Source organism: Taudactylus pleione, unplaced genomic scaffold, assembly GCF_031769625.1.
Source record: "Taudactylus pleione unplaced genomic scaffold, aTauple2 ptg000478l, whole genome shotgun sequence".
Lineage (NCBI taxonomy): Eukaryota > Metazoa > Chordata > Amphibia > Anura > Myobatrachidae > Taudactylus > Taudactylus pleione.
The window spans coordinates 357,144-384,073 of NW_028284880.1; the positions used below are offsets into that span (position 1 = coordinate 357,144).

The following is a 26,930-nucleotide window of genomic DNA, read 5'->3' on the forward strand; positions in this document are numbered from 1 at the left end:
GAGTCCAGAAAGGCTCCTAGATGTACAATTCTTTGAAAAGGGGTCAGGGAAGACTTTCCAGTTGATCAGCCAACCATGCATTTGTATAAAGGCAATGGTTACTTGTAGATGGCAGTGAAGAATCTCTGGGGAGCTTGCTAAGAGCAAGAGATCGTCCAAGTACAGGAGCAGTCTGCACCCCTGACGACAAAGATAGGCTGCCATAACTGCCATGATCTTGGTAAAAAACCTGAGGAGCTGTAGAAAGCCCAAGAAGCAGTGCTTGAAATTGGTAATGTTCCTGTAGGACAGCAATCCGGAGATACTGCTGATGAGAGGGCGCGATAGGTACATGATGTACGTAAGCATCCTGAATGTCCAGAGACACCATAAAGTCCCCAAGCTCCAAAGCCAGGACAATAGAGTATACGGTTTCCATACGGAACCTGGGCACCCTGATAAACTTGTTCAGAGACCTGAGGTTGAGGATAGGCCGATGAGACCCGTTGGGTTTCTGAACCAAGAAAAGGGTAGAATAATAACCAGTCCCTTGCTGTGATGAGGGAACTGGAATATTACCCCCGAGAGCAACAAGGACTGAATGGCCTTCTGGAAGAGCAGGGCTTTGCTTGGGTCTGATGGAGGTCCTGTGCAAAAGAACTGCTGGGGGCCCACCTCAGGAATGAGAGGGCGTAGCCGCGGGTGACCACTTCTTGTACCCAGGCATCTGTGGTGGTCCGACACCAGAACTGGGAGAACTGAAGAAGTTGGCCACCCACCCTGGGAGCCCCCAGGGAGAGGCCCACCCCGTCAGGCTGAAGGCTTGTCCTCAGATTTGGTAGGTGGACATCTAGTAGCCCAGGTCTGTTTGGTCCTAGGCTTTGAGCCTTTGTGGATGTCTACTGCCGTGGAAAGGACTGACCTTTAGCTTTCCCCAGGGGACGAAAGGACCGAAAGGATGACATCCAAGGCTTTGTAGTAGATGCAGTGGGCAAGAACACAGTCTTATAAGCTGCCAAGGTAGTCACAATCTTGTCCTGATTCTGGGTAAAACAGGATCTCCCCAGAGTAAGGCAGAGACTCCAAAGACTTTTTAGAGTCCGAGTCTGCATTCCATGAGCGAAGCCAAGTGATACGGGCAGGCTACCACGAAGTAGCAGATGTCTTGGAAGCTAGGAGACCAGTATCCAAAGCCACTTCTCCTAAATAGGAGGCACCATCCCTAATGTGAGATATGTAGGACAGCTGTTCCTTGGAAGCATCAGAGGGAAATGTATCTTCTAGGGCCTCTGCCCAACTGTAAATGGCTTTTGCCACCCAGGCCGTAGCCCTGGCAGGATGAATAATAGCTCCTGTAAGAGAGTATATAGACTTCAGGCAAGCTTCAATCCTTCTATCCATAGTCTCCTTTAAGGAGGCTGCTGTATGGATAGGTAAGGTAGTGTTCTTAAACAGGCGTGTCACATGGGAATCCACTCCAGGGGGAACTTCCCATTTAGTCCAATCAGTAGCTGGAAGAGGGTAAAAATAAATCAAGCATTTAGGTAGCTGAAACCTATAATTTGGCATATTCCATGCTTCACTAATTAGATCAGATAGCTGATCAGAGTGAGGAAACTCTGGCAAACCTATTATTATTACTATTATTACTACTACTATTACCAGTTATTTATATAGCGCACACAGCGCTTTATCTTACCATTCATATCTGTCCCTGCCCCAGTGGAGCTTACAATCTATATTCCCTACCACATGCTCACACGCATACACACTATGGTAAATTTTGTGGGGAGCCAATTAATCTACCAGTATATTTTTGGAGTGTGGGAGGAAACTGGAGTACCCTGGAGTAACGCTAACCATTACACCGTCTGTGCTGCCCCTTCTGTGTCTCTTAAAAAGAGTGGGTTTGAAGAATATATTTTACAGCTCTCACAAATGCAGGTATATTCAATTTAGAGGGGGCTCCTCTAGAGGAGGAATCAGAGTGAGAGAGGTCTGCGTCTTCTGACTCCCCAGATGATAACTGAGAATCTGATAGCTGGGTGGACTGGGGAGATAACACAGCACGCTTAGTAGGTTACTATGTAAGGGTCTCTCCTTTTGCAGCATTTGTTGAAAGGATGTAGAGGTATCTGCCAGACTCTGTACTGAGGTAGAAAATACGTCTACCCATGGGGGAGGCAAATAAATTGTAGGGAGTACCTGCTGTGGCCATAGAGGGAGCTACCACAGGGACCACTAGGTTGTCCGCAATTTTTGCCAACACCTGTGAAAAAGAAGCCATGGGGGAGGGGGGCCTGAGGAGAGGATGCAGGGGCTGATGGACCAGGTGCCGTATAACAAGATGCACATTGCACATAGACCATCTTGAATGAGATCCTCTGAAGCTAAGCCTGCTAAACAGGACTTATAAGAAACCAGAGTGGGAGCAGCAGGCTGCTAGTTATTCTTGCCTTTGCTAGACATAGCTGCAAGGATAATATGCACACAATCTGGCACAGTGCAGTGAACAACCCAGATATATGTACAATATGGCACAGTGTGTTGCGTAACACAGAAATACAGTATGTGACAGACCTTACAAATACAGGTAGATGTGAACCCCTTATACCTCAGTATTCCAGGGTTATAAAGAAAGAAAGGGAAAGGTATAAGCTGACAGATGAGAAAAATAAACAAACAGCAGCGCTAGCACAACTCACATACAATGCAGAGCATACAATATATCTGCAGGGGGCACTAAATTCAACTACACAGGCAGCGCTGTATAACCTGGCTCCTGGAAGAGGTATACAGGGAGACCGGACCCAGCATTCCCAGAGACCTGAGGCTGTTGCAGGAAATGGCTGCCGAGTCTCTGAGTGGGCGGAGGGTGAGGGAGGAGCAGCCTCGGGGGCGGCAAGACCGCAGTGGAACGGCGCACTGAGCTGGGGGAGGGGCCGCAGGGAGAGGACCTTCTCCCCTATGCCGACATCAACCAGCAGGTCCCTGACCTTAGCTGTCCCCTGCGCCAGTATAGGCTATGCCCTGGTGGTCTAGTGGAGTCCCGGACAAATTGGTGTCCACATCAGCGCCTCCGGTCTGTCTCCTGAGACCGGAGGTAAGACTGTGCGTAGATCCCCGCAAGCGGGAATCCGCCTTACCTGTCCCCTTGAGTCCCGGCTGCAGTCTGGGGTCCAAGAAGCCCTGCTAGCTAGGTCCCCCCAGAGCCCCACCGAGAGTACCTAGCCGATGGCTGGAATCGCGGCGCCGTGGAGGGGTGATGGAGCAGAAGTGCAGATGTCTAGGGGACTGTCTAGCATTGCTTGCTCTGTAATAAAAAAAATTAAATAAAAATAAATCATAAAATAAAGCTTAAAAGCAGCCCCCACTGTTCTAAGAGTGATCCAGCTCCTGCCGGACAGCAACGAAACGGAGTTGCCTTCAGGCTGTGGGCGGGGTGTAGGGGGAATGACCTCGGATAGAAAAAAGTATTTGCTGTCGGTGTCCGGTCCCCCAAGTACCACCTACAACCCATTGTCTCCCTGTGGAACCCTATGGACCCTAACGAACAAAATAATAATATTAATAATAAAAATAATTATTTTCTTTAGTTTAACATGAAGAACAGCCATCCAGGTCTCTGGGCGCCAAATAATTAAGGGCCTGATTCATTATGGGTCGCTATTGCGATCGCAGCTGCAGTTACGCACGCAGTCCCACTACGAAAATATGCTGTCGCAGTGCCATGGCAGCCTAACATAAGGACGTCCACATTACCTTACACACATCCGTAATACTTAGCAAGTCTGCGAAACCATCGGTAACATCGAGTACCATCATAGCCTCATGCACACTTGCACAAGGTCTCACCTTACTCAGAAATTGCTAACCTCATCGCGCGCAGTGAAAGCCCAAGCTGCGTATGGCATCGCAGTGGCTAATTTATGCACGCCCCTGTAACGGCGTTCAAACGCACTGGCACGCCTGCGTTTTCGCCGACCACCTCCCGTCACCACTCCCAAAGGGTCACTTCTTGTCAATCACTCTGCGATGGGTCTGCGTAGTCACTGCGATGCATGCACACTTCACAATACGCAACAACTGGCCGTCTGCATGCGTAATCGCAGTTGCGATCGATAATAAATCAGGCCCCAAGTTCTTTATTTTTTCACATGGAGACTTTCCAGAAAAATAAGAATCATACTATGTGTGCGCCTCAGGATTTGGGCTGGTTTTTAGGCTTCCAATCAGAAAAGGGCTGCGAGATTAATGGACATAGCATGGTCCAGGCTGCATGCTCGGTCTTACAAATACAGAGAGAGGAGGCGAGGCACAGTAATCAATACCTCTGTTTAGAGTGGTAATGTATTAACATAAGTAACATCTTTATAACCCAGGGGTGGAGGGCGCCTTAAGGTGCATACACACGTAAAGATTTTCTGTCCAAACAGCCAACTAGTTGATTGGTTGGAATGAAAATCTGGTAACGTATGGGAGTAAATGATGATCAGCAATTTGCTCCTAAATGCCAGAAAACAAATGAAAATGGCCATCAGACAAGTTTGTTAAATGTTTGATCCAAACAATTTGTTCAAACAATAGTTTTTAGTCCATTTTCTGGCGTTTGGGAGCAAATTGCTGATTGTTATTTGCTTTCATACGTTACCAGATTTTCATTCCAACCAATCAACTAGTTGAATGGTTGGACAGAAAATCTTTACGTGTGTATGCAGCTTTAACTGTTTTGCTGAAAAAGATTTGCGAGTAATCTGAACCTTAGGGGGGGAAATACATGTCCCACTTTGTGTTCTTTGTCGGGAATAACTTCTATTTTCAACTCTAGCCAGGCAAACCTTATGCTTCTTTTCTGTGACAATGACGCCCTGAAGAAGTCAACTACTGATGAAACGTGTTGGGTTTGAGTAGGAGCCTTGAGATGCAGTGGCAACAAAATCAAGGCTTCGGGCCGCATTCAGAGCCACTCGCAAAATGTGAGCGCTCGCTCTTAATGAGGGCGGCCGCTTGTCTGTAATGAGCCGGCCTCCTGGCCGCTCGCTAAGCTGTGGGTGACCACCCACAGCTTTAGCGAGCGGCTAGGTTGATGGTAGCGATGGTCTTGACCATCGCGACCATTGGGGCTTGCGACGAGACCCTTGTGGTAGGGTCTCGTCTGCCGCAAGCCCCAGTGAGCTTCCGGCTGTAATAGTGATGTCAGTGGGGCCGCTCCCAAATGGCAGGCGTTCCTTCGGGAACGCCTCCGTTTGGCCAGCCACCCCGCCTACAAAACGGTTCGAGATGTCGATCACCATCAACAGCCGCCCCTTTTGTAGTGAGCCCCGGAGCGAGAGAATTTCTCTCTTGCTCCGGGCTTGCGCACGCGCAGTGCGGCCGCTGCGCGTGCGCAGGGGCTCAACATCGACCCGGTTGCGAGCGCTCAGCGCTTGCGAGCGGGTCTGAATGAGACCCTCAGTGTGGTGAGGAGAGTGCCAGAAGTGTGTGCTGGAATGCGTACAGCACAGACATTGCACAGACGTACAAATTTATTGATATGCTCTTGATTTTAAAATGATTAATGGAATTGAAAACACGTACAAAGTGTAAATATTAAAAACGTACTTCATGATCCTGTGGCCATTCCTTTCTTTCTATGATCGCCTGCAGATGACACGCCTGAGGAAGGGTATACTAAGTGGGGCTGCGGACCACATGATAAAGAAAGTTACCTGCTCCATATTAAGAACACTCTTTTGTATATCTCTACATTCAGAACTACCACCCCCACAACCCCTCAGCGCCTAACCCGTCACTCCTGCGAAGTAGTAGTTGTTGTTCCCTTTCTATTCTGCATTCATGTGTTTGAATCAAGCTAAGAGTAAAGGTGCGTACACACAACGATTTTTTGAACAATTTAACTATAACGACGTCGTTATCATTAAATCGTTTATAAAATCGTTAATCTTTTTAAGGTGAACGATGATCGTTCATGAGCATTCACGTTTGTAGTTTATTGTTAATTCTGACTGTCCACCAAACTACGAGGGTTGTTCAAAAAGTAATGCCTAAATGCTCATAACTCTGAAATAATATGTAATATTTATTTGAAACTTTGGGCCTGATTCAGACCCGCTCGCAGGCACTGAGCGCTCGCAAGCGGGTCAATGTTGGCCCAGTGCACATGCGCACGACGGACCCGCCTCAGTCGTGCGTATGCGCGAGACCCGGATAGCGACAGGCACTCCGCCGCTATGGGTCTCGCTACAAAGGGGGCGTGCTGTCGATGGTGAGTGACAGCACATCCCCTTTGGTGGGCGTGCCGGGGGCGTTGCTGCCCCCGGCACGCCCACCAAACGCCTACCGTCTGGGGCCGGCCTCACTGACATCACAAGTGATGTCAGTGGGAGTGCTTTTGGCTCTGAAGTTCAGAGGGACGGCCCTGATTCAGAGCTAGCGCTCTGTCAGAGCGTCCGGCTCTGAATCAGGGCTTTTGTCAGTTTGTAGTTTAATATGTCTGCTAGCTATATATGTATATTTGTTTAGGTATTCCAAGAAATACCATGGACTCCAAGATGAAACAAAGAGCAGTCATTGAATTTCTGGAAAAAGAAGGCGGCAGTGCTACAGAAATCCACAGAAGACTGAAAAAAGTGTATGGTGAGCGTACAATTGACTATAGGAATGTCAGAAGGTGGATGAAGCGTTTTCAATTGGGAGAATAGTCCGTGTGCGACAAACCTCGTGGTGGCAGACCATCAACCGCAGTGACAGCAGAGAACCGACACAAAGTCGATGCCATGATTCAGGAAGACCATCGTGTGACCATCAGAGATATCAGTGGTGAACTTGAATGTAGCCATGGCACTGTAGAAACACTAATCAATGATTTGGGATATCGTAAAGTGTGTGCTAAATGGGTTCCAAAGCAATTAACCAGGGATCATAAGGCCCAGAGGGTGGAAGTGTGCAATGACCTTTTGACCAACTTTGAAGCCAACCCTGAGACGTTTTTGAAAAATGTCATTACAGGAGATGAGACCTGGGTATTCCTTTATGACCCAGAAACAAAGGCCCAATCAAAGCAATGGAAACACCCAAGTTCACCTAGGCCAAAAAAGTTTAAATCACAGTGATCCATAAACAAAGTCATGGCCACATTCTTCTGGGATTGCCCAGGTGTTATTCTCATCGATTACTTGGAACCAAACCAATCAATCAACAGTGATCGATACATTATTACACTTAAGAAGCTGAAAGAAGCCATCCGCAAAAAAAGGTCAACAATTCCACTGTAAAATGTCATCTTACATCACGACAATGCCAGACCTCACACTTCGATGGCAACATCTGCGGCCATTGCCAAAATGGGGTGGGCAATAATGCCACATCCACCATACAGTCCTGATTTGGCCCCTTCTGACTTTCATCTGTTTGGCCCTCTCAAATACTGTCTCCGTGCTCAACATTTTGAAGACATAGAGGTTGTTAAAATCGTCATACGTTCCTGGGTCAAACACCAACCACTGGAATTTTTTCAAAGTGGATTCACAGCTTGGGTTGAGAGGTGGAGAAAATGTTTGAAGTCAGATGGTGAATTTTTTCAGGAGAGTCATTCTGTTACTAAGATTTCAAAGTATTTTACTGCAAATTTTCAAATATGTATCTACAATAAAATTTGAGTTGTGAGCATTTAGGCATTACTTTTTGAACAACCCTCGTATTTTCGTTCAGAAAATCGTTCATGTTGTACAGTACGAACGATGAACGATGTCCATTCACTGTATGCATGATTAAAAAATCGTTCATCGTTCACAAAATCGATCAATAATTTAATACCCAACGATTTTTATAAGTGATTTTCGTTCACTTTTTCAAGGGAAAATCTGAACGAAAATCGTTCGCTAATTTCGTTGGTTACTAACATCGTTATGTTATGTGTGTATGCAGCTTAAGAATTGGACTTCGGTGGAACAACACACTAAAACGCAGCTAGCTGCAAAATACTCTTGGAACCTCAAGTGCTGTCCGGCTGCGCACACTTCCCATTATTGTGATAGTTAAAACCATGCTTATTTTTGCAAGAACCTCTACATGAGCAAAAATATTCTAGGTCAGGCCTGGCCAAACTGTGGCTCTCTAGCTGTTGTGAAACTACAAGTCCCAGCAGGCCCTGACACAGTTCTGCTATTAGGGAAAACTAAAACGATGGCAGGCCAGGACTTGTAGACAGCTGGAGAGCCACAGGTTAGCCAGGCCTGTTCTAGGTTTTACTACCCTAATATCCCACTGAGTGTCAGTACATGTTGGCTAATTGAATCCCAAGTCCAAGTAGAATATTACTTGTGATTCTTTTTAATGATCAGACCAATTGTCATGACAGTGTTAAAGGAAATAAGGGGTGGGTTTACTAAAGCTCCTAAAACAGGCAAGTGGTGGTGTTGCCCATAGCAACCATTCAGATTCTGTCTATCATTTTCTAGAATGCAAAATAGATATGTTAGATAGAATTTGATTGGTTTCTATAGCTTGTCTGTTGTAGAAGCTTTAGCAAATCTACCCTGGGGGGAGGGGGGAGGGGGGAGAGAGAGAGAGAGAGAGAGAGGGAGAGAGAGAGCGAGAGAGAGAGAGCGAGAGAGAGAGAGAGAGAGAGAGAGAGGGGGAGGGGTAGAGGGAGAGGGAGAGAGGGAGAGAAGGAGAGGGACAGTGAGAGAGGGACAGAGAGAGAGGGACAGAGAGAGAGGGACAGAGAGAGAGGGACAGAGAGAGAGGGACAGAGAGAGAGGGACAGAGAGAGAGGGACAGAGAGAGGGGGAGAGAGAGAGAGGGAGAGGGGGGGAGAGAGAGAGAGGGAGAGGGGGGGAGAGAGGGGGGAGAGGGGGGGGGAGAGAGGGAGAGAGAGAGGGAGAGAGAGAGGGAGAGAGAGGGAGAGAGAGAGGGAGAGAGAGAGGGAGAGAGAGAGGGAGAGAGAGAGGGAGAGAGAGATGCAATGGGAGTCTAGGCTCTCCAATTCATATATGGTGGCTCTGCCCTTCATTGGCTTCTTTCTGGAGACAGGTCATCCAAATCACTAAGGATATTTTTGGCGAGGGGGTCCCTGATGGACCGGAGTTTTGGGTTTTGAATATAATATCTTGGGGAATCTCTAAATATAAGAAATCACTTTTACGGCATATGAATAGTGCCACTAAGGCAGTCATACCAGTTAAATGGAGGTCAGCATCGCCCCCAACTGTTAAAGATTGGTTGCTTCGATTAGATATGTATAAGACTATGGAAGAAATCTCTCTGTCTGCAACAGATCGGTTTTCGAATTTTATTGTCACTTGGTTTCATTGCCTAGAATTCAAAGATTCCACCACATAGAAAGTTTTAATGGTTTAATTTTGGTTACTATAGTGTGCCGCCCTGCCCATTGATTGCTTTCTCATTGATTGACCTGGGAAAAAAAAAACTCACCCCTTCTTTCTTTCTGTCTACTTCCTCTCTTTTTATTTTATTCTCTTTTTATTTTATTTTGGGTATATTTTTTTGATTGGTTTATAATAATATTATTCAAAAAATTGGATGTACTTGGTTAACTGTATATTATCTATATGTGATATATTTGTGATTATTTTTTCCATGTACATCTTTAAATAAAAGAATATATATAAAAAAAAGGGCAAAACAGACAACATAAATAAACTTTTCCTTGAGAATTCCTATTTGAGAGATACAGACAAATCTCAGTTTATGGTAAAGCTCTAAAGTTATACTAATTGCATAAAATGTACAGCAACCATATTTAGATCTAGACGAGTCGCAGAAGACTTTGATAGCCTCCTCTATTTGCCAGCAATAATAGATGCAGTGTGAACTGGGGGCCTGATTCAGAGCCGGACGCTCTGACCAGAGCGCTCGCTCTGAATCAGGGCCCTCCTACCTCAACTTGGAGCGACCTCCTGGCCGCTCGCATAGCTGTGGGTGACCACCCACAGCATATGCGAGCGGGCAAAAAGATGGTCGCGATGGTCAAGACCATCGTGACCATCGGGCTTTCGACGAGACCCTGCGCAAGCCCTGGAGTAATTTTGGCTCTATCAGAGCCAAAATCACTCCCACTGACATCACTAGTGATGTCAGTGGGGCCGGACCCAGACGGTAGGCATTCCCATGGGAACGCCTCCGCCTGGCAGCCACGCTCCCGGCACGCCCACCAAAGGGGGCGTGCTGTCACTCACCATCGACAGCACGCCCCCTTTGGTGCGAGACCCCGAGCGACGGATTTCCCGTCGCTCGCCGGGTCTCGTGCATGCGCACGACGGAGCTCCCTCCGTCGTGCGCAAGCGCACTTGTGCACCATCGACCCGCTTGCGAGCATACAGCGCTCGCGAGCGGGTCAGAATCAGGCCCTGGATCCCATAGTAAAGACCCCCACAGACAGTGCGATTTTTTTTAACGATTTGGGCGTTTTCGACCGTTTGGAACGAGAAATTATTTAAAAAATGCCGTGTTTGGCCATGATAACGATGCTGATGCGCGCTCCCGCTGTCACTGATCAACTGAACCTGCAGAAAGATATCGACCTATCTTTCACGATTTGGCACACATCGTTTCGTGTGTGAGCACGATGAACGATGCGATGTCGTCATTGATCCTGGCCACTCCCCTCCACTATTTTTAAATGTTCCAGCGGATGCATTGTGAGGTTGTTTGCTGCCAAACGATATATCGTTAACGATCCATCTATATCGTTTGGTCGTTTGTACCATCGATCCATGTGTAGGCACAATCTCGTTTGTCTGGGAATACTAAGGAGTTCCAGGGAAATCGCAAATGAGATTGGATCGTTTGCAAGTCGTACCGCGTGAGGGGGTCTTTACAGATCTATTCTGGCATTATAGCAAGTTATTACAGTTGCTGATATCGGAGTTAAAGTTGGACCATAGGTGGTTCTATTCACATCTGTCAATAAGACATTTGCTGGAGACAGCAGGTAGCCATTTACAACATAAACCCACATGAAAACATTAGCTTAGGCAGCCACACAGCAGCTGGTTATCAGGATAGGGCTGTGCCAGGCATCATAAGCAGTATTTAATAGAGATGACACATAGGACTCGACTCAATTCGCTGCGAGGGGTGCAACAGCATGGAAACGCCGGCAATGGCACCTCATCTCACCCCCGCACCCCCCCCGCCGCGGCCCGTTCTCGCAGATTTTCTGTACACAAGCCTATGGAGCTGTAAACTAAAACCAGTGCGTCCTGAGCTACCGTAAGTGCGGTATATCGGTACATTTATTCTCAAGGACTCCCGGGGTGAGTCTAAATGAATCAACCCAATAATATTATATATAATGGAAATCTTTATCATCATCTCTCTTCCGGCTTCTATTGGGGCCGACAGGGAGAGCGGTCGGTGATCTTCAAAGTGCCAACTTTGCAGTCGTGGTATGGGAGCTTTTCACTAAAAATCTTTCATCATCAGATGGACTTATTCTACACCTATAAAGCATTGATGGGCAACAAGACTTCTCCAGGGACCTCATCAGGAGGCCCCCACATGACTTTTGAGTTCCCACCATGAGGTCATCATACAGTGTCCACGCAGCCCAGTATAAGCCGGTCCGTGGCTGGATAATCAAGCTGGCAAGAAGTCTTCGCTGTCCAATCACAATCCAATCTGTGATTTCAGAACCAATAGGAATCGGGGCACCTATGTGCTCCCAGGCTGCCTGTTGCCCACCAATCCTACAAAGTCCCATAAAGAAACAAGGGTGTTAGGAGTACTTTGACCGTTCTAGAAGGTGCTCAGCAGGTCATCTTACCTTTATGTCTTCTTCTGGCCAGGAGCTTAGCATGGTTGCAATATGACCTTTATCGTGGATGGTTATGAACAGGCCGCTGGAAGAGAAGAAAACACTCATTATATTAACATCTCTGCATTCATTCTTCCCACGTGTAGGAATTCTATAAACATGAGAAGTAAAACACATTAGATACCTAGCTACAAAGGCCTGACCGCTTGAAAAAGAACACACACAGCCTTATTAAAATCACATTAGCGTGCTAACCCTTAGCAACCGACGAGCCGTTTGCTTTTATTAGTTGAAGCATCTAGAGAGGATTGCACTAAAGGTGACTGTGTTAGACGTTATGTAATTCTCCATCCCTTTCCTCTCATTCCTCCTTATTTATTGAAAGTACAATTAGAAATAAACATGAAGCTCTTGCAAGCTAATAGATAACAAGAGCAGACATGTAATCGTTTCTTGTAGATGTACACTACCGTTCAAAAGTTTGGGGTCACTTAGAAATGTCCTTATTTTTGAAAGAAAAGCAGTTTTTTTTCATGAAGATAACATTAAATTAAATCAGAAATACACTCTATACATTGCAGCTAGTATAGTGATTTACCAGATTAACAAACGTCTGTTTTTTTAAAGGAATATCTACATAGGTGTATAGAGGCCCATTTCCAGCAACCATCACTCCAGTGTTCTAATGGTACATTGTGTTTGTTAAGCGCATTAGAAGACTAATGAATGATTAGAAAACCCTTGTGCAATTATGGTAGCACAGCTGAAAACGTGTTTGCTCATTAGAGAAGCTATAAAACTGGTCTTCCGTTGAGCTAGTTTACTATCTGGAGCATCAAATTTGTGGGTTCGATTATACTCTCCAAATGGCCAGAAAAAGTGAACTTTCATGTGAAACTCAACAGTCTATTCTTGTTCTTAGAAATGAGGGCTATTCCATGCGAGAAATTGCCAAGAAACTGAACATTTCCTACAACAGTGTGTACTACTCCCTTCAGAGAACAGAACAAACAGGCTCTAACCAGAGTAGAAAGAGAAGTGGGAGGCCCCGGTGCACAACTCTGCCAGAAGACAAGTACATTAGAGTCTCTAGTTTGAGAAATAGACGCCTCACAAGTCCTCAACTGGCAGCTTCATTAAATGGTACCCGCAAAACGCCAGTGTCAACGTCTACAGTGAAGAGGCGACTCCGGGATGCTGGCCTTCTAGGCAGAGTGGCAAAGAAAAAGCCATATGTGAGGCTGGCCAATAAAAGGAAAAGATTAATATGGGCAAAAGAACATAGACATTGGACAGAGGAAGATTGGGAAAAAGTGTTATGGACAGACGAAACAAAGTTTGAGGTGTTTGGATCACACAGAAGAACATTTGTGAGATGCAGAACAATTGAAAAGATGCTGGAAGAGTGCCTGGCACCATCTGTCAAGCATGGTGGAGGTAATGTGATGGTCTGGGACTGCTTTGGTGATGGAAAAGTGGGAGATTTGTACAAGATAAAAGGGATTTTGAATAAGGAAGGCTATCACTCCATTTTGCAATGCCATGTCATACCCTGTGGACAGCGCTTGACTGGAGCCAATTTCCTCCTCCAACAGGACAATGACCCAAAGCACACCTCCAAATTATGCAAGAACTATTTAGGGGTGAAGCAGGCAGCTGGTATTCTGTCTGTAATGGAGTGGCCAGCGCAGTCACCAGATCTCACCCCCATTGAGCTGTTGTGGGAGCAGCTTGACCGTATGGTACGCAAGAAGTGTCTATCAAGCCAATCCAACTTGTGGGAGGTGCTTCAGGAAGCGTGGGGTGAAAATTCTTCAGATTACCTCAACACATTAACAGCTAGAATGCCAAAGGTCTGCAATGCTGTAATTGCTGCAATAGGAACATTCTTTGGCGAAAGCAAAGTTTGAAGGACACAATTATTATTTCAAATAAAAATCATTATTTCTAACCTTGCCAATGTCTTGACTATATGTTCTATTCATTTTGCAACTCATTTGATAAATAAAAGTCAGTTTTCATGTAAAACACGAAATTGTCTGGGTGACCCCAAACTTTTGAACGGTAGTGTATGCTTTGTAGGTCATAATGCGATCACACTACTATTACATTTCACCTGTGGAGACCACAGGATCTCTCAGCACATACTTATGTTATTAAATGCAAATAAGCTAAGAAATTAAGTTCTTTTTGCAGACTGACTTGAGCTACAGGTCCATATAGTCCTCATTTAACATATATAGCAACAATATACGTGTACGAAACATCATCTCACATATAGGTATAATTGACACCACAATCTCCCTACATCAGTGTGATAGGAGCCTCACATCACTCCTCTGTGCTGTAGATGGACCCTGCTCCTGCACACCTTGGAATGTCCCTCAAAAGGTATTTTGTGTCAAAACATTTTTTTAAAGTTCCTCAGGACATCCCAAAAAAGGTACTTTCATTTTGGGGGTGATAAAAAAAATATTGGGGGACAAATTTCTAAACTAGCGAAATCGACTCCGGGGGGTGGTTGCGGCAGGTGGATTTTTGAAGAATTTTTAAAGTTCACTTTAGGGACTTCAGAATATGCATGCACCCATTTTCATGTACCCCGAATTTGATGGCACTACTTGTTTTTCAAAAAAATTAAGCTAAATGCTATTCTTCATCACTTCTTTAAATACGCATAAAAGCACCTGCCACGGCCGCTTAAAAACCCCAAATACCTTTTGCAGGCCAATTCGGGGGTACCCATAGTGATCCTCCATGTCAGACCCTCTTTTGGAGGTGACAGGCTGATTTCCCCAAAAGTGACAGGACCTTGATACTTACCTTTCCGCCGGGTCCCGTTTTCGCCGAATCCTAAATGAATACGAGGATACGTGGGCACGCACCTTATACTTTATCCCCAGGAAAAACGTTGATGATGGCGAAAAGTCCGACCTCGGACTTTTCGCCTCAAATTGAATATGCCCCCAAAAGCAAAAACAAAAAGTTTGCTCAGACCTTAGTGAAGCTGCTTAAAAATAACATGAAAACAGTCATCACTACATTACAGTATGTAGAGATTCTAAAACTTACTAAAAGCCAAATACAGAAAACATTCCTTTCCTGAGAACTTTTAGAATATACTTGCTTAAGATAAAAGGAAAAACACAGCCAATGCTGACTTTAATACATTTACAAACGTTTTCTACATTTTACAGGGATGTGCAATGATGAAATGATCTGAACTTATACATAACATAAGGTTCTAAAAAAAATAAAAAAGACGTAATCTATCAAAGGTGAAAAAAGAACGCGGGATTCACAATAAGTTGTGTAACACAGCTGTTCCTATTGCCAAGTTGCCAGTTTTACAGATCACACAGGATGAGAACAAGGGCGATCGTCTCCATGAAGGCTTAGAGTACTTTTTTGGCATCAATGAAGATGCTTCATAGGCCGTCAATAAAAAGGACGCTGTGTGTTCAGAGACGTGGTGGGAAAAGGAAGATAATGGCAGCGATATGAGATCAGCCAACGAGGATCTTTCCACGGTGCGGATAAACACGGGAGAGAGAGATTATGTAATGAGAAGAGACAGCTATTTAATAATATTGGACAAGAGATTATAATTCCCACAGTTCATATCATAGCTGAGAGAGGCAGACCTGTGTTCTCATTAATTAGGCAGTATCATTACCAGTAAAAGAGGCCTTTTAGAAGCAGAGACAGAGGCTTATCTCTAGGATCTAAGTAAAGCAGCTTTGTGCCAGTATGCAAACACCTGTCATCCTCACACACCCAGCTAATGCCTGGGGGGAAATTTACTAAAGTCAGAGTTTTAAAAGTGATGTTGCCCATAGCAACCAGTCAGATTCTACTTAACATTTAACTAGCACCTTCTAGAAGATAATGGGTGTTACCTAAGGTAAGTATCGCTAACCTAATTCCCCCCCCTAACCCTAATCCCCCTCTAAGTCCTAACCCTAACCTCCCCCTGGAGGTGCCTAACCCTTACCCCCCCTTCCCCTAGCCTAACCCTAACCTCCCGGGTTTGCCTAACCCTAAGTCCCCCCGGGAGCTCTAAACCTAACCCCCCCCCCCAGCGGCTGTCCGCGCCCGGCATCCCTTCGATTGGGATGCCGGGCGTCGATCTTCCGGCGTCTGATTAATGACAGGCGTCTAGATTTAGACGCCTGTCATTAGTACCACGCCGGGATTAGAGCGTCTGGAAGCCGGCGGTCGGGATTTAGACTGTCGGCTTCCAAACTACATCCCAAGATAATAGCTAGAACCTGATTGGTTGCTATAGGCGACATCACTTTTAAAACTCACTTCTAAAAACTCTCACTTTAGTAAATTTACCCCCAGTAGTCAAATCGTGTAAAATAAATAAATCACATTTGCTACTTTATTATTGCAACACAGATAACTTTTATAACCGACAACAGTCCTCATTTTTGACAGCCAAACGGGGGTGATGCCAGCTGCAATATTGTGTAGTGTTGGCTGAATGGAAGTGGTTTGGGTAAAGCTGAGTTGGGACTTATTTTGTCCCAAATTACCATTGAGAGATGTTAACAGGTAGAAACTTTGTGGCCAACAGGAATTGCCAATCTTTCTCTGGGAAGCATGGTTGGTGTAATGGTTAGCATTACGGCCTCACAGCACTGATTCTTGAGTTCAATTCCCAAAACAGCTCTACCTGTGTGGAATTTGTATATTCTCCATGCGCTCACGTGGGTTTCCTCCCACAATCCAAATATATACTGGCAGGTTAATAGGCTGCAGACAAAAATTAACCCTAGTGTGTATATGTGTGGGTACATGTGAAAGAGAATATAGAGTGTAAGCTTCACTGGTGTAGAGACTGATGTGAATGGCCAGTCATTCTCTGTGCGCTCATATAAATAACTGGCATTAAATCATTTTCTCTGTCTCATTTTCACAGACTCCATCATTAATTTTTGCTTATTTAAAACAGCTCCACCGTATTACAAAATGCTGTACAGAAAATATTTAGTCCTTCCATCCGCCCCCTGAAAACCATGTGAACACGGAGAGGACATACAAACTCCAGTCAACCTCAGAGCAGTGAGACAGCAATACTACCCACTGTGCCATCACGCTGTCCTATAAACAAGTAAAATAAGGACTATCAGCAGGTGATACTAAAAGGATAAGCTGTATTTCTGTAAAATATTTGCTTTGCTTATGGTGTGCTGAAAAAACAATATGCTCAGATAGCTGATCAGAGTGAGGAAATTCTGGTAAAATGACCTTTTGTCGTTTAAAATATGGATGTTTTGCCTTAGGAGCGGGTTCTGTCTCTTCTATTTGAAGAATAGATTTTACAGCTCTCACAAGTGCAGGTATGTTTAATGTAGAGGGGGGGTTTCTCGTCTCCCGAAGGGGAGTCAGAGTGAGAGAGGTCTACGTCTTCTGCCTCCCCAGATGATAAATCACCATCTGATAGCTGGGTGGACTGGGGACATAACACAGCACGCTTAGTAGCTTACTAGGTGAGGGTCTCTCTTTTTGCAGTATTTGCTGAAAGGCTGTAGAGGTAGCCACCAGACTCTGCACTGAGGTATAAAGCACGTCTACCCATGGGTGAGGCAAAGGATTTGCAGGGAGTACTGCATCCCATAGGGCAGGGGTGGGGAACCTTTTTTCTGCCAAGGGCCATTTTGATATATAGAACATTATTTGCGGGCCTGGTTCAGGCCACACCCCCTCCATGTGATGTCACACGGGGGTGGGCCATATTTTCTGGTGATTACAGCAATGCCCGGAGCATCCTGAGGATACTCCAGGGAGCTGTAAGGGCAGCAGTGTGACCGTCTGAAGCGTCCTAATGATGCTCCAGGCGGCACTGCTGCATAGATTCAGGCTGCAGGGTGCCATTCTAGGTACCCTCCTAGCCAGATGAGGCTTGCAGAAAAAAGCTCTGAGGTCCAGACCAAATGATTCCGGGGGCCTTATACGGCCCCCGGGCCTGAGGTTCCCGATACCTGCCATAGAGGGAGCTACCACAGGGAAGGTTAAATGTTCCGCAATTTTACCAGCACCTGTGAAAAAGTGGCCCAGGGTGGGCTCTGAGGAAAGGACACTGGGGCTGATGGGCCCAGGGCAGTATAATACGATGCACAAAGACCATCCTGAGGTCCTCTGTAGTTAAGCCTGCTGAGCAGGACACAAGTCACCAAAGTGGGAGGAACAGTCTGTTTGTCATTCTTGCCTCTGCAAGAATAATGTAACACACAATCTGACACAGTGCATAAGCAACCCAGATGTATGTGTAATACGGCACAGTGCAGTGCACAACAGCGATATATAGTAAGTGATAGCCCGTACAAATATATGGAGATGTGAGGTACAATGAACCCTTAATACCTTAGTATGCCAGGGTTATAGCAGAAGAAAGGGAAAGGTATAAAACAGACAGCAGTGCTAGCATAAGTCACATACAATGCAGAATATACAATATAACTGCAGTGGGCACTAAAAATCAACTACACAGACCGCAGTGGTTGGTAGGAAATAGCGCTGTATAACCTGGCCCTTGGGAGAGGTATACAGGGAGACTGGACCCAGCGTTCCCAGAGACCTGAATGTAGAAAATGGCTGCCGTGAGTCTCATAGGGGGTGGATGGTGAGGGAGTAGCAGCTCAGGGAGCAGCGAGACGGCAGTGGAATGGCACCCTGAGCTGGGGAAGGGGCTGCAGGGAGAGCATCCTCTTCCCTATGCTGACTTTAACCACCAGGTCCCCTGGCCTTACAAATGCCCTGCGCCAGTGCTAGTAATGTCCTGGTGGTCTAGTGGAGTCCCGGACGAACCGGTGTCCACATCAGCACCTCCGGTCTGTCTCCTAAGACCAGAGGTAAGACTGCGCATACGTGCGGGTCCCCGTGAGCGGAGATCCGCCTTAACTGTCCCCTTAAATTCCCAGCTGCAGTCTGGGGAGCCTCGTTAGCTAGGCTTCGCTCAGAGCCCCGCCGAGAGTAGCTAGCCAAGGGCTGATGTCAAGGAGGCGCAGAGGGGTAATGGAGCAGCAGTGCAGACGTCCCAAGGACTGTCTCGCGCTGCTGCTCATTAGTAGAATAAATGAAAATAAAAGTAAATCATAAATATAAGTTTGGGCTGCTAAATAGCAGCCCTCTGTTAAAACGGTGATCCAGCTCCTGCCGGACACCAACTACAGAGAGTTGCCCTCAGGCTGTTGGTGGGGTATAGGGGGAAGGACTGGAGCATCCTGGAATTGAAAAGCTTTGCTGTTGGTGTCCGATCCTCCAAGTAACACCTACATGCCACCATTGTCTCCCCTGTGGAGCCCTATGGACCCTGAAGAAGAAATAGACCTATCCCGATTATTCACTGGCATATGTGGAGTAGAGATGACTCAACCCAATGCACACAAATAGTATGCCCAAGACATACAATGTCTATATCACATGACATCACACACGCCGCACTGCCAAGAAGTAATGAGGAGAGGAGCCTGGACCGCTGCCACGGCCAGGAGGGGAGCATCGAAAGATGCTGAGTAATGTAAGTAACTGGCCTGGAACCTGAGGGAGGTTAGTAGCCGGAACTGGAGAGACACAGTATATTTCATTTGATGTCACTCCTGTCAGTCCCTATTTTCTGTAATCAGTCCCTGCCAGAGTCAGTGCTGATCAGTAGCAGTGCATGAGTTCCCTCATGGAGGGGGGAGGGCACGCCTGTGCGCCAGTCTCTTACTTTGCCAGGGTTGCACGGACCCCTAGATACACCCTTGCTTAGGGGGGAGACGTATCAAGCAGTTTAAAGAGTGTAGAGGTTGCCCATAGCAACACCAATCACCTTAGAGGTAGCATTTATCAAGTACACTTTATAAAATGCTACCGCGAAGCTGATTGGTTGCCATAGGCATTTTCTACCATCTTTTCATACATCCCCTTTGACTGTCAACACCTAAAATACATTGATTTACTGGTGTAATATCAAAAAAAAAAAAAAGCATCCTGTGTTTATATAACTGCATTTAGTAGTATAAGGAGGGGGTATACATCAGACAAAACATCACAATAAGGCTTTCCGTCACACAGTGATGGCAGCTATAAACAAGAGCTCCATTAATAATACTGAAGATAGAGTGCTAATGGCTTCTAGGAAAAGCATACAGTATATAGGATTTCTGCTATTAAACTCCTGTCAGACAAAGATTATATAGGTTTCAAAACAAGGAAAGATCTTCAGTGAAACATGGCAATTACAAAGGTCAGTGACAGGTCTCATACTTCACTGGTTAGGAAATGTACATTAGACTTCCTTTGTCTCTGATGAACACATTAGCCTGAATTTCTGTACATTGCAGGCTCTGATCTGGGCTGGAATAATATATAAGGGGGATTACTTTTTATCCAAACACACTCAGAGGGGGCCGAAGTATGTACGAGACGGCCCATCAGTCATCTAATCATTAACTCATTACATTGAAATGAAGAGTTGCCAAGAGGGTACAAATACTATTTCTAAGAACCCCTTCTCTGTGCCGTGCATCTGCCCCCATCTCCCCACCCCCTTCCTCCTCTCACTTCTCAATCCCTCATCTCACTTCTCTATCTCATAAGCCTCAGTACTCCCTTAGGGGTCTATTTACTAAGCAGTGTTAGGAGACAGAGTGAAAAGTGATAAGGTGCCAGCCAATCAGCTCTTGTCATTATTCAAACACAGCCTATGAGATGACAGTTGGGAGCTGATTGGCTGCCACCTTATCACTTTTCACTCTGTCTCCTAACACTGCTTAGTAACTTAGGCCCTGATTCAGACCCACTCGCAAGCGGCTGTCCGCTCGCAAGTGGGTCTGCACTGAGCATGCGCACGACGGAGGGAGCTCCATCGTGCGCATGCGCCAGACGCGACGAGCGAAGGAAAGTCCTTCGCTCGTTGTGTCTGATCAAAGGGGGCGTGCTGTCGATGTTGATTGACAGCACGCCCCCTTTGGTGGGCGTGCCTCCCTGACGGGGGCGTTCCCAAGGGAACGCCTCCCGTCAGAAGCCGGCCCACTGACATCACTAGTGATGTCAGTGGGAGTGATTTTGGCTCTGATAGAGCCAAAATCACTCCGGGCCTTGCGGTTGAAACCCTCAACCGCAGGCTCCGGCTCGCAGTTTCGATGGTCGCGAAGGTCACGACCATCGCGGCCACCAAACTGCACGCTCGTATAGGCTGTGGGTGGTGACCCACAGCTATACGAGCGTCCAGGAGGACGCTCCATTTTTATGGAGGGCGGCCCTCATTCAGAGCGTGCGCTCTGCTCAGAGCGTACGGCTCTGAATGAGGGCCTTAATCTCCTCCTTCCCGCGGTAAGTATTTCCCAGGTCACCAAGCTTTAAATATGAAATGTATAGAACACTGGAGTGTCCAGCGGAGTTAATTTCAGGGATATCTAGAGACAGATACTCTGCGCCGAGGGGCACTTCTGAGAGGGGTGTCTTGCGCTACTGTCATGTCATCGATCCCCCCCCCCAAACTCCCCCATACCATCTTATCCCATCAATCCACACTCCATCACCTCACTTACCTATGACCATATTATGACATACCGGCCCCAAAATGATGCCATTGAACTGGACGGTGTATGTATTTCATAAAGTACATGTAGAACTCAAATTTTTGCTCCACCCTCAGTTACACAGGGGTGGAAATAGTTAAAGGCGCAAAGGGAAGGGCGCCATTGCGCCTTGTGAGTCATTGAGTAACTTGCTCACTGGCTGGGCCATCTCATTACAATGTTAGCGACAAGGATACATTTTACTCCAGGGACAGCACCTAATAATAGGACTCACCCTACAACTACACATGTATGGTGCAAGACGCCCTGTGCGGCTGGGACCCTCCGAGAGCAGTGTACTGTATCTTTATTTACATTTTGCATCTTAGTCGCATCGCAGACTCGGCGAGAAGCCACTCGCAGTGTACCAGAGACGCTGGGCTGCAACTCTATCCGCACAGGAATTGGTATTACACACGTAGAAAGTGGCAGATGAAGCACAACGTAACATGGCGGGGGGAAAAGCTGCGGCCGCTCACATCTAAGCCCTCTTTACGCAGGTTCAGACTAAGGGCCGTATTCAATTAGTTTCGCCTTGGCGAAAAAGTTCCGCCTACCTGACCTTTCGCCTACATCGCGTGTTTTGGATGCGAAAACTTATCGTGCGCGGCCCTGCTTTTCGCCCTATTCAATTACTGACCAGGCGAAAACGGCAAGTGGCGAATGTAAAACAGGCGAAAAGTACTGTCAGAATAGGGGAAATCAGTGTGTACACCCCAAAGAGATGCAGGAACATTGTAGAAGTGTTCCAATAGCCCTAATAAAACTATTTGGGGTACTGAAGTTGTTTAAAATCCTTGTTATTAGCGTCCTTGTACAGTGGTGAAGAATGGCATAAAGCAGTATTTTTTGGTGTAAATAAGTAGTCCTGGCAATTTTGGGGTACCTGAAAATGGGTGCTAGCATCTTTTAAAGTCTCTAAAGTAAATTTTTTTAAAAACGTGAAAAACGCACCTGCTGCATGCACCTGCAATCCTAAACACACCTGACCCATCCTTGCAGACCCCCAATAAGTCTATTTCGCTAGTTTTATGTTTGTCACCCCACTTTTTACTTTTGCCCCCCCGGTTTTTTTACACAGTTGTCCTATGCGGGGGGCTGTCCCAAGGGTTCTGAGTGGTTTCCCCACGTTTGCACCCTAAAATAAATATTTTGCACGTCTTTTCTCCTGCTATTCGTAGGCGAATCTTTTTCGCCTACTACATTGCATTGACTTTCCGCGTAGGCGAAAAACGGCTGGATTTGAATTTGGAGATAAATACTGTTCACACGAAAAGCTGCGATCGTCGATAGCCGATTTCCGTGGAAAACGGCTATTTCGCTTCTAATTGAATACGGCTCTGATTCGCACACAGACGTACAAATGTCGCACACCTCAGTGGTCAGTGTATGCTAGTAACGCAGTTGTGTCACTCCCAGTGGTTTTATTTATTGCCAATAAGATGCACATTTTGAGCGTGGAACCTGGCACGCCGAAACAACTGCTCTACAAACTGGGTGCTCACATTGTGGAGGCTCGATTTCATCAGGAATCGCCAGACCCCCAATGTAGGGAAGGATCAAGGGAGCCACCGGCATTCAATTACTTGCCTGGCGAGTTGGCATCGTTTGCGGCCACACCAGGCAGTGCATTAACTGACATAGGGCCTGACATCAGACATGGACACCAATGTAATCGCAGCTGCGTTTTCGTACGCAACGTATTTGCAAAGATCACCTTAGCATAAAGACGCCCACTGCTACCATCCTACCAGCGTGTGACAACGCATACCTGCGTAAATATCGGTACCATCGAAGCACATTGGCGGGCGTCTTGCTCTTGCGGAAGATCTGACCAGCCGCAGAGTCGGGAGCTCTCCTCACGCAGTGCGCTCTCATGCTGCGTATGCACTCTAATTTATGCACGCCCATGTAATGGCATTTAAATGGACAGGCATGCCTGCTTTTTTCTGACCACACCCCCGTCACCACCACCCCAAACATCGACTACGTGTCAATCACTGTGCGATGTAGTCCAATGTGCGTCTGTAATCGCAATGCGCACACACAGTGCGGCTTATACGCATGTGCAATGGTAAATAATCGCTCGATTTGCGTACGTAATCGCCATTGCGTTCATCTCTGAATCAGGCCCATAGTCGCAAACACCGTGACCTGTCAGAAACGCACAATTGGAAGATAATCTTCCAGGAGACACTACTAGCAGAGGGACCTCACAACCCCTCTACATCCCTGCAGCATCTCCCAGTGTCTGCCAATCACTGCTGATCGGTCAGCACGGCAGGACTCCCCACCCGGCGGCTGTGAAGATGAGCGGCAGCTGGGAAAGGTAAATGAACCAACCTTCAGCCCCCCTAGTGTATGCCAGACGCCTGCTCAGAGGAGCAGCCAGGTTCGATATTTGATGACAGATAAAAAAAAAAAAAAAAATATCGATGTTAATGTTATGTGTTTAAACAAAAAATTATATATATATATATATTTATATATATATTTTTTTTTAATAAAAGATTTAAAATAGATGTTCTTGACCCATTTCAATTATAAAAAGTCATTTTCTGAGCAATTTAAAAAATAATAATAATAATTTACCAGTTGACTGGTTAAATAATGAGTTGGCATAATTAAAACAACTGGGTTTTTTTTATTATTTTTTTTTTAGCAGCATTAGGGGTCTATTTACTAAGCTGTTAGGAGATAAAGTGAATGCTGATAGAAACATTTAACAAGATGATGATAATGAATGAGGTCATTTAGGGGGAGATTTACTAAGCCTTGGAAAGTGATAAAGTACCAGCCAATCAGCTCCTAACTGCCATTTTTCAAACACAGCCTGTGACATGGCAGTTAGGAGATAAAGCGAACGGTGATAAGGTACTAGCCAATCAGCTGAGTCCTAACACAGCTTAGTAAATAGAGCTCTTAGCCTTTAAGTACAGCATTACTTACAAGTGTCTATAGAAGTAAGCCTGTGGCATAGTTTCCCCACTGTTGGAAAACACAATTTTCAGACACTAAATAGACGGACACAGCTAGTGTTATTGTGGCCTATTCAACATGATAAATCCAATCGGCAGCAGGTCAGGATTTCTAAGAATGTCACAGCAGTCTTATATATAAATATAATAGGTTCACGGGTGGCTCTCATCATACTGGTTTTCAGTCTGTGGTGTTTTATGACATTTTGTCATTTAATGTCACGCTCCGACAAGATGCCCCTGACTTTTACTTGTCGAGACATAATGACGTGCCTGTGTTGGGAGGCCGATAAATTGCTTTGAGGCTATTACAGACTGAAACACAGATGTCATTGTCAAATTATCTATCTACGTTCTGCGCCTTAAAGGTACACTGCACCAAATGTATTTATGCTTTAAGCGCCCACTTTGACTCCCAATCCTGTGTATACTGTATGTTCTGCTACAGCACGAAACACTTATAAAAATTCCAACACGTTCTACAAATTCCTAGAGGTCTAAAGGGGTCTGTTTATTAAACCACATTTGCAATCAATTGCAGAAAGGAAAACTAGGGTATTGGTGAGCCTCAAATGACTAGATTCACTCAGAGTCCATGGGAAGATGGAGAGGAAGCTCTATAATGATCCAGCCAAGGGGGCCATAGTACAGAAAAGGTCTGCTGTGTGCTAGAGATTATACACTCCATTTTATAAATAATCCACGCCTTCTCTACTGTGGTGCATTGGCATCACTGGTGGTCGGTGACACCCAGGGCGGCCAATGAATCCCCTGCGTGTGCCTTGTGGGCAAGGGGGCGTGGCCACTCGACACCAAGTGTGGTCCGCAAACCCCCCTAGTGAAGCCACTGCTATCGAACCAATTGCAGGAGAAGCTAATGGATGAGCATATTTGGCAGTGTGTTGCATTAAGAATTAGCCAAATCATGCACAGAGTCTGATTCAGAGGTACACACTAACTGCACGCTATGCCGCCGTTCACGCAGTTGAGCGATTATTTGGTACTGCGCATACGGAATATAGTGCCTGTTTCAGACCCGGTCGCAAGTTAGAGCGCTCGCAAACAGGTCGATGGTGGCCCACAGCGCATGCGCACTACGGAGCCGGCTCCATCGGGTCTCGAACCAAAGGGGGCGAGTTGTCGATGTTGAGTGACAGCTCGCCTCCTTTGGTGGGCGGGCCGGGGGGGGGTGGCTGCCCAAACGGAGGCGTTCCCATGAGAACGCCTGCCTTTTGGGGGCAGCCCCACTGACATCACAAGTGATGTCAGTGGAGAGACTCCGGCTCTGTTAGAGCCAAAATCTCTCTGGGGCTTGCGGCCATGAGACCCTACCACAAGGTTCTCGTAGCAAGCCGACGGTCAAGACCATCGCGACCATCAACCTGGCCGCTCGCTATAGCTGTGGGTGATCACCCACAGCTATGCGAGCGGCCGGGAGGCCGCACAAAAAAAACCAAAAAAACGCCCTGATTCAGAGCGCCCGGCTCTGAATCAGGCCCATAATCTGGAAACACCAAAAGAAAGGCACAAATGCGTTACACAGAATGCACGTACAGATGCGTTGTTGTGTAGGGGACCTCTTGCATCAGCACTGGCGAGAAAAAACCATGGGCGTTCCTGGGTGGCAACTAGGACGTGACCTTAATAGAAAGCAAAATGATTTGTTGCATGGATGTGTTATGGGAGTGTCAGTGATCGCTGCTGCATTCTGAGACACGGTGCCGCAGCCAGCTTGTAAAAATGACAATAATGCACAAAATGGCGCGCCGATGGCGGATTGTTCAGAAACACCAGCGGTATTGAACTGTGCACGGGCATGAAAAGTGGGCATCTGAGGGATTGCACACACCGGCTCACACTAGTACATAAGGGGAAGACTAAAACTAGCATTTACATTTTATCGACGCCGCAACACTGCAAAAACACGCGGCCGTGCTGGCGTTTATCTCTGAATCAGGCCCTGAGTGTATATGGGGGGTCAGGGAAGAGCTAAGGAAGAAGAGAGGTCACATTAGAATTTTGTGCAGTATGACAAACAAACAAAACAAAACAAAATGTACTTTTACCATTAATTCTATTCTACATGAGCCCCAAAGTATTAACTAAACATTGGGCGACTTCCCTATATCTAACTGTAGAGGACAGGTCACAGAAGTGTTATATCGTGTTGAGATTGCAATGCAGTCTCAGTCGGTGCTCTGTTGCCAGCCTACCTGCATAAATGACTGGTTTTGTTGACGAGAACAAATCGCTGAACATCTCTCACGCTCACAAATACCATCCCCTGACTGAACACCACTAGTTTCCAAATTAGCCTGCATTGTGCAAGGTTTACTTAAGGGCAGACATGCCTGCGTGTGACGCAATGTGCGCAAACAGTATAGCCGAAGGATGTTATTCTTTGGTGTGTCATCCAAACGGGATCAGCGCAGATTACATACCGCGGCGCAGACAGATGATCTGTATGCAGAACATGACATGTATGACATCATAAGCATTGATGGTGCCAGATCGACATGCAAACATATATAATCCTTCACAGAAAAACAGGACATGCCAGTATAATTATGGGAACAGATGGGTTGTCATGGAAATAAAACAATATTCAATGATCTTACT

At 46.2% G+C, this 26,930-nt stretch overlaps 1 protein-coding gene across 4 annotated transcripts in view; it reads right to left on the minus strand.

The window, feature by feature from the left end:
- Nucleotides 1–26,930, minus strand: part of ME3 (malic enzyme 3) — a 249,943-nt gene that overhangs the window by 134,283 nt on the left and 88,730 nt on the right. For all 4 annotated transcript variants that reach the window (XM_088449041.1, XM_088449042.1, XM_088449040.1 and 1 more), the window contains exon 5: nucleotides 11,768–11,843. In XM_088449041.1, coding sequence (XP_088305167.1) covers nucleotides 11,768–11,843 — 76 coding nt within the window. The remainder of the gene's footprint in view (nucleotides 1–11,767; nucleotides 11,844–26,930) is intronic.